Raw genomic sequence first — 8,543 nt, 5'->3', positions numbered from 1 at the left:
GTGCCTCTGTACCATCTGTATGATCTGCAGAGAGGATGCGTTGTTCCATACTGCCCTTCCCTTCCTCTAGCCACCTCTTTCTCTGCCAAAACATTGCCTCCCCTCTCCAATGCAGTACTATGGACTTAGACACTCTTATGACTGGTTTTATAGGTCATTTATAGCAGCATATTGGTCGCAGTATGGCACCCATTTTAGAAAGCTCTTATGTTTATGTCTGCTGAATTCAACCAGTTTCGGTCGCTTTAATGACTTCAAGGTGTAATTCACCTGAACTACACAACTACTCAAACGTCTCCTTACTTTGCAAGGAGTCTTTGGCCCAGGGAAGACTGTGATCATCATGCTAATTGTTGACTTTGGCATTGATAACCAAAGGCCAGAGAGAGTGAGTGATACCTCCCAGGTATCATTTGTAAGCACAAACCAGCCACAGGTCAACTTTTAAATGAAAGGGTAATGTTTTAACACACCCTAGTGGTGATAGGAATGAACTGAAAAGGGCAACCTTGGTTAAACAGTCCAACTGCTTGTCTATAGCGTCACCCACAGGCTGAAAGGAGAACTGCTCTTGAAAAGCCAAAACTACACATTGAGTGGCTTATCCATGTTATAAACAGCATCTACGCTGTATGTGTTTTTAATATTTGCATATTGCAATATGACAAAGGTAAACAACATGAAAGACAACTAACTTCATCATATTTTTTTTTAATCAGCAATATTGGCAGACACACAGATATTAAACCAAAACAGAATCATTGATGTTTTAATAACAAACTGGAATTTAATATTTACAAAATGAACTAATATGATGAGTATATTACGTTGTTCCACATTGTACTATTTTCTCTTTATAGGAATCTAAATCAAACATGACGTTGAAAAATAATTATCCAAAGTAGCCAACACTAAATCGTTTTTAATAAAAATATTGATTAGTTCCCACAGTCGAAATAGTTCCCATAGTCTTTAGTGTAAAATACCATCACACTTCATACTTTTCTCCGAAAACACACAATCTCACTGCAAAAATATATTTTCATGAAAATCCTAAATATGAATTAGTAAACAATCAGGTAATGCAGCCACAGATCTCTACAGAGCCAGTGTATTTCAACTGTTTCAGCTATTGAAAAGCTTCTTCCTGCCCTCCATTCCAGACATGGACTCCACATTCTTACGCCAGTCACCCGGGTCTGCTTTCTGCAAAGAGAATGTACAGTAACCTTTATTTTACCGGGAAGGTCAATTAAGAAAAACATCTTATTTACAATGACGGCCTGGTTACCATGGTCACATACAGTACCACGACTCGGACACGGCAACAAGACCAGTGAACTCTGTATCTTGATCAGTATCATTTGAATCAAACCTTTACCAAATGTGTTGAATTATTTGGACTAAGTACCCATTGGTACCACATGTTTGTGTACTAAGTACCAAGGAAATACAATACCAGCTGAAACTGCCCTGTAAACTATAACATTACCTGACGCCATTGCATGAGTTTTTTATTCTAAACTTCCTAGTCTTACCTCCTCTTCCTTCTTGTCCTTCTTGACTGTCTTCAGGTTGGACTTAAAGTCTGACTTGGAGCTGAGTTTGGCCTCAGTCAGAGCCCCCAGCATAGCATCGGCAGACTTCTTGACCCTCTTGAGGTTAGGTCGCTTCCCCCCCTTCAGCTCGGTGATCTTTGCATTCAGGTCCGCGAGCTGAGATACAGAAAAAAGGTTCACTCTCCTGTACCCTTATCAGCTAAGCATGTTGCCATTTATGGTCTTGGCATTTCAATGAAAATCAAAATGCTTTTATTTGAAAAAGAATGCATTTTGTGGCACTTTTGGAACTTCCAGAATATTGAAGTCACCAATAGAAGTCAGTATAAAAATAGTTATCTTCGACGAAATACACTTTGAGGCACTTTCATAGATGTCAGGTAACTTCAGGTAACTGTCCTGAGTCTGACAGTGTAAACTCATTTCATTTACATTACAAAAAGCAGACCTCTTTCTCATTCTTGAGTACTTTGGCTTCGATATCGTATCGTGCCTCGTCCACTGTGTCACATTTCTTGTGCAGTTCCTTACAGAGCTCCTGTGAAGAAAAAAGACTCAATCATCTATAAGCCACCAAGGACTGTTGAAAAAGTACTGTGGGAGGATGCATCAAACAGACTACAAAAGCCACCTCTTTAAAATTCCATTCACTCATCAATGAGACAGGTAGAAGGGCGCTACAATTTGTATTTATTTTGACACGTCTAAACAAAAAAGGAGATGGTGTTCTTTACCAACAGCGCGCCAGGGAATAAATCCTGACAACGTAAGCTTGGATGGCTACTATCTGCGCCCCAAATAGCACCTTATTTCCTACTACCTTTGACCAGAGCCAGAGATGGGCAGATATACTATCTTGCTACAATTAAAAAATACTCTAAAGACCAATGTATCAAAATAAAAGAGCAAATACTTCTGCAAAGTATTGTATTTAATCAAAATACAGTTATTTTAGGTATTTTCTAAATTCATTTGCAAGTACAATATTTGGTCCGACCAACCACTGCTCCCGCACATTGGCTAACTGGGCTACCTGCATTGTGTCCCGCCACCCGCCACCCACCACCCACCACCCGCCAACCCCTCTTTTACGCTACTGCTACTCTCTGTTCATCATATATGCATAGTCACTTTAACCATATCTACATATACTGTACATACTACCTCAATCAGCCTGACTAACCAGTGTCTGTATGTAGCCTCGCTACTTTTATAGCCTCGCTACTGCATATAGCCTGTCTTTTTACTGTTGTTTTATTTCTTTACTTACCTATTGTTCACCTAATACCCTTTTTGCACTATTGGTTAGAGCCTGTAAGTAAGCATTTCACTGTAAGGTCTACTACACCTGTTGTATTCGGCGCACGTGACAAATAAACTTTGATTTGATATTTGGTTGTTTATTTACCTTAGTTGAATGCACTGACTGTAAGTTACTCTGGAGAAGAGTGTCTGCTAAATGAACAAAATGTAAATGTTTATGTAAAAAGAAACAATTGCAAAGCACACTGGGTATTCGTTTTGGCCTTGTTTCATGGTGAGGAGATCATTAGAATAACTCCCTGCAAGTGTTCATTTTTACATTTACATATTGGTCATTTACCAGACACTTTTATCACACCATAGTGCCATCAGACTTCTGATACCAATGCAGGGTGAAAGGGGGCCGACAAATTGTGAACCACTATAAAAAAAATGGTATCGAAAAGTATTTTGTATTTTACAAAATAAAAATACAGATCTCAAAAGTACTGTATCTTGTTACAAAATACATTGAGTTGTAGTTCAGGCCAGTGAAATACAAATTGAAATACATATTTCAAAAACATGTAACAGAAATACTGCTCATCTGTGTCCAGATACACCCTGGACAATAGAAGTGCACTATATAGGTACTTGAACGTTGGGCCTTAGCGTTATGTAAGCGTACCTGAAGCTCTTGCACAGATAGGCCGGAGAGTTTCAGCGGTGGTACTCTCTCGTTCAAGGTGCTCTCCCTCTCTGTCACCTTGTTGCTTTGCTCCTGGACCAGCAAGACCCCAGCTTTCTTCAGTAGTTTTTGCTGTAAGGAAACATGACTGAACAACTTAATGATAACACAATACAATTCATAGTTTAAATGATGTACAAAATAGTATTTTTTCAAGTGTTTTTGAACTTGTATTTATTATTGCAATTAGTTTAGGCAAACATGATTTTCTAGGCACTTGTATGTTGTTGTTGTTGTTGTTGTGTGTGTACAGTTGTAGGATCTTCATTTGATAATTCTTTGGTGCTGAGAATTTTGTGATTTACATAAATTCACTGAAAACCCACTCTAGCGCACAGTTATATTAAATTAACAGTATTGCACTTTTCATCTAGCCTACTTTTGGCAAGGTAATAGCCTAACCACCTATCAAGCAACATTATGGACTAAAGCAGGGGTGTCAAACAAATTTTGCCCGTATTCAGTCTCCAATGAGGTCCGGGGCGGCCTCACTGAAAATGTGTTATATTTTCACACCGTCAAAATGTGAAAAAAAATTGTCCTCTATCCATAGTTTTTGTATTGGATTTGTCCACCCCCCCCCCAAAAAAAACATATTTCCATGACATAGACTGACCAGGTGAATCCAGAATAAAGCTATGATCCCTTATTGATGTCACTTCAATCAGTGTAGATGAAGGGGAGAAGACAGGTTAAATAAGGATATTTAAGCCTTGAGACACTTGAGACATGGATTGTGTGTCATTCAGAGGGTGAATGGGCAAGACAAATATTTAAGTGCCTTTGAATGGGGTATGGTAGTAGGTGCCAGGTTTGAGTGTGTCAAGAAATGCAACGCTGCAGGGTTTTTCACGCTCAACAGTTTCTTGTGTGTATAAATAACGGTCCACCACCCAAAGGACATCCAGCCAACTGTGGGAAGCATTGGAGTTAACATGGGCCAGCATCCTTGTGGAACGCTTTTGACACCTTGTGGAGTCCATGCCCCGATGAGTTGAGGCTGTTCTTTTTTGTATGCTCAGTATATATAATATACACTACCGTTCAAAAGTTTGGGGTCACCTGGAAATGTTCTTATTTTTGAAAGAAAAGCACATGTTTTTGTCCATTAAAATAACATCAAATTGATCAGAAATACAGTGTAGACATTGTTAATGTTGTAAATGGCTATTGTAGCTGGAAAAGGCATCTTTTTTTGAGCCTGTAATCAAACCCACAAATGCTGACGCGCCAGATACTCAACTAGTCTAAAGAAGGCCAGTTTTATTGCTTCTTTAATCAGAACAACAGTTTTTAGCTGTGCCAACATAATTGCAATAGGCTTTTCTAATGATCAATGAGCCTTTTAAAATGATCCATCTGGATTAGCTAACACAACGTGCCAATGGAACACAGAAGTGGTGGTTGCTGATAATGGGCCTCTGTACGCCTATGTAGATATTCCATTAAAAATCAGCCATTTCCAGCTACAATAGTCATTTACAACATTAACAATGTCTACAATGTATTTCAGATCAATTTGATGTTATTTTGATGGACAAACAAGTAGCTTTTCTTTCAAAAACAAGGACATTTCTAAGTGAACCCAAACTTTTGAACGGTAGCGTATATTTTTTTGTACTCAAACCGCTCGCAGGCCGGTTTGGACATCTTTGTGGGCCGGATCCAGATTGTTTACTGTGACAATATACTGTAGGTCAAATTAAGATCCTACATCTGAACATGTGTACTAGTCATATGCAGCCTGCTAAACATACATACAGTATGCTATCAGTACTATGAATACATTTTCTTGTTCACTTCCATACAGAAAGAAACTCCCACCAGACCGACCTACCTTCAGCAGTAACCTGCGGGTTGCTGAGTACTTTGTCTTTTTCTGAAAGAGAGATGAGACATACCAGGTATATTATAGGCTCATTACAGTCACTAATCATGTTAGCACATCTTCATATGTAGGTAGGCTTATTCATTACAGTCACTGATGATGTTAGCCTATAGTCATATGTGGTCTCTATTACAGCGGAGCCACAGAGCATACAACCGCCTGTCTCTATTGATTAGGATGAGCTGTGGTTCCTAATGTAATAGAATGTAATGCTCCGCCACCAAATCACCAGACTTCATTGAAGCACAGTCTTAGAGAGCAATGGGCTCATTTCTACTGTGTATGTGGCTCGTTATTGATACCAAATGAATCCTTCCGTGTTGATACTGCGACGGTGGTCTTGGGATCATTTGGATGATTATCAGTTAGCCCGAGACAAATGGCCTTGCGACACGACACTTACTCAGTAATTGCTGATAGATTATAACGTCTAACATGTTAAGTCCCACAAGCTGTTGCCAAGATGTCAGTGTGGCTATTCATAAGCATGACATGCTAACTGCCTGCATAGCATATGTATACAGTACCAAAATGACCATTACAAAGGTTTGATTGTGCAAAACAAAGCAAAGTAATGAACAAAAGGGCATTTCTAAGATATGAGGTACAACAAAGGGTATGAGGGGGGGGAAAATATGTCCAAAACTGACTTACCGGTCTGTTTCAACATATTGCAAACCAAACAAACAAACAAACAAATCGAAAGAAGGCATTATTTTCTGTCCCATATTGACAACATTGCCATAGTTGGGTGATTGATTGAAAGACACAGAGTGTGACAGTTACAGACTCACCCCTCAGACATGGCTGTTCTGGTTTATGAGTACTGCTGGGGAGCCAACATAGTTGTGGTCAGAGGTTTATTGGCAGAACATTCCCAACACTAGACATCATATGGAAAGTATCAGAGATGTAAGAGTCAATGTGTCGTACTAGGAACAATTATCACTTATGAAAATAATGTACCGTAATAGGTTACATCACACATGTATTAGACTTGTGATTAGTATGGGCTACAGTAAAAAAAAAAAAAAAAAATCACTCTTATCATAGAAGTTATTGGAAAAAACAGTTGTGATTATCTGGGTGATAATCAAGGTCCCCCACAAGGTCCTCATGTCCTGACTTAGATAAAAGAGGCTGACCTTGGCTCTCTTATTACCCAGAGAACAGGGGTTGACTGTCAGGGTTAACAGGGTCCTTGGATGGAATTGTCCGATGATAGAAAACGATGAAGGAGAAAAAGGTTTAAATACTCAAGATCCTTTTTTTTTTTTTTTCTCCTTACATTTTCTCAGGATTTCTCCTCTCCCCTCAAGTGTGTGGTGCTATACCCTTGAGCCATTATCACCTTTGGTGCTAGCATGAGCTACTGTGCAAGGGGACATTTTGACCGACCAAGGGCATTGTTGCAGTATATACTGCACCGGGCCACCAAATAACTGAGGTCCATTGAGTAAAAAGGCTGTCTGCTTTAATGTCACCATTGTGACATTACAAGGAAAGATCAAACTTGTGACCTTTCCGGTGACATGCTGTTCTACTGGTAGAGAAGCCTTATTAGCCCCGCGTGTTAAAATAAACCCTCTTGGCTCCTTACACTAAAGTAGAGACACGCGTGTGAACGGACCCAGGCTCACACACACACGTCTCAGATTGCCCTCTCCTGCCACTGAGTAACGGTGGGAGGGGACTCAAAATCAATGCCCCATTTTACAACCAAGCAGGTCAAACACCATTAAAATACAATTTTATAACAAGAATTACTCATTGTAAGTATGCGCAAAGATATGAGGTGTGACTGGTTAAGCGTTAACACACTAGCCCCAATGAGGTAAACACAAACCATACACACTGCTGGCAACTACTGACACTTAATCTATTTGTATCGTTAATTTACAGGAAATAATCCCTGAAAGCGAACACATTTCCTATTTGAACAATGTCAACCCAAATTCTACTTTACATGGCAGATTGCTATCGACAACGGTCTTAACCAAAAAATAACACATACTTGAAACATTCAAAAGACCTATCTGCTTTAATTGCTCTCACATATTTCTCAGAATATTATTTGCCTTCATAGACTGAGCCGAGACGATCGGATAACTTACCTTTAAAAGAGAAGCCAATCAGAGAGTGAACGTGTGGCAGTGATGTTGTGCAGGAAAAAGCGGTTTATGATTTATTTTGAATGATTGATTTATGGCTTCTGCTGCCTCATGTGAATGGCTCTCTAAAATAGGGCCCCTTAATACGCCTCCCTAACACACATTGGCTACATTATGATCATCATGTGTGTGTGTGTGTGTGTGTGTGTGCGTGTGGACCCTGCCCTTCCGTGTCCTCAACCCTTGAATCACTGCCCTGATATAGACATAAAGTGGCACAATGGCACTTTACTTTGATATGTAGAAGACTTATATGAGGACGGCTCATAATAATGTCTGGAACAAATTTTTAATGAGGATTGTACTATACTGTAGTTTTTACTGTTGTGTTACTCAGGACTGTACTATATTGTAGTATTTACTTTTCATTTGATTATGTTTTACATAGAAGTGGAGGCTTTCTCCTTCAGGAAAGATACTGGAGAAATACAAAAAAAAAATTAAAGCTTTTAAACATTGTATGCATTCACATGTGGGCTCCCGAGTGGCACAGCGGTCTAAGACACTGCATCTCAGTGCAAGAGGTGTCACTACAGTCCCGGGGCAGGCCGTCATTGTAAATAAGAATTTGTTTTAACTGACTTGCCTAGTTAAATAAAGATTACACACACATTACATAGCGTTGGGTGGAACGTAGCGACAGAAGTCTATCAGAATAGTTGGGGGCGTGGCTTTCTTATTGTTCTTTTTGGCCACCCGTGAGAGTGAATTTCATCCTATGTGTTCTGTTCTGTTCTATTTTTTCTAATTTTGATGATTGAATGTTCTGTACCAGCACTGATTCTTAAATGACATCGGCGTCTAATCGATGTACAGTTGAAGTCGGAAGTTTACATACACCTTAGCCAAATATATTTAAACTCAGTTTTTCACAATTCCTGAAATTTTATCCTAGTCAAAATTTCCTGTCTTAAGTCAGTTAGGATCAACACTTT

The 8,543-nt window shown here is 39.3% G+C and overlaps 1 protein-coding gene across 1 annotated transcript; it reads right to left on the bottom strand.

Moving 5' to 3' along the window:
- Window positions 1-906: 906 nt before the first annotated feature.
- On the bottom strand, window positions 907-7,672 carry LOC111950374 (troponin I, slow skeletal muscle). The gene is given in 7 exon segments (XM_070434456.1): window positions 907-1,206; window positions 1,539-1,715; window positions 2,008-2,097; window positions 3,490-3,621; window positions 5,387-5,428; window positions 6,228-6,266; window positions 7,552-7,672. Coding segments are annotated over 6 exon segments (537 nt in total). The 5' UTR covers window positions 6,243-6,266; window positions 7,552-7,672; the 3' UTR covers window positions 907-1,125.
- Window positions 7,673-8,543: the final 871 nt, after the last annotated feature.

This window comes from Salvelinus sp. IW2-2015, linkage group LG3, assembly GCF_002910315.2.
Source record: "Salvelinus sp. IW2-2015 linkage group LG3, ASM291031v2, whole genome shotgun sequence".
Lineage (NCBI taxonomy): Eukaryota > Metazoa > Chordata > Actinopteri > Salmoniformes > Salmonidae > Salvelinus > Salvelinus sp. IW2-2015.
This window is presented reverse-complemented; position numbering and strand designations above follow the sequence as displayed.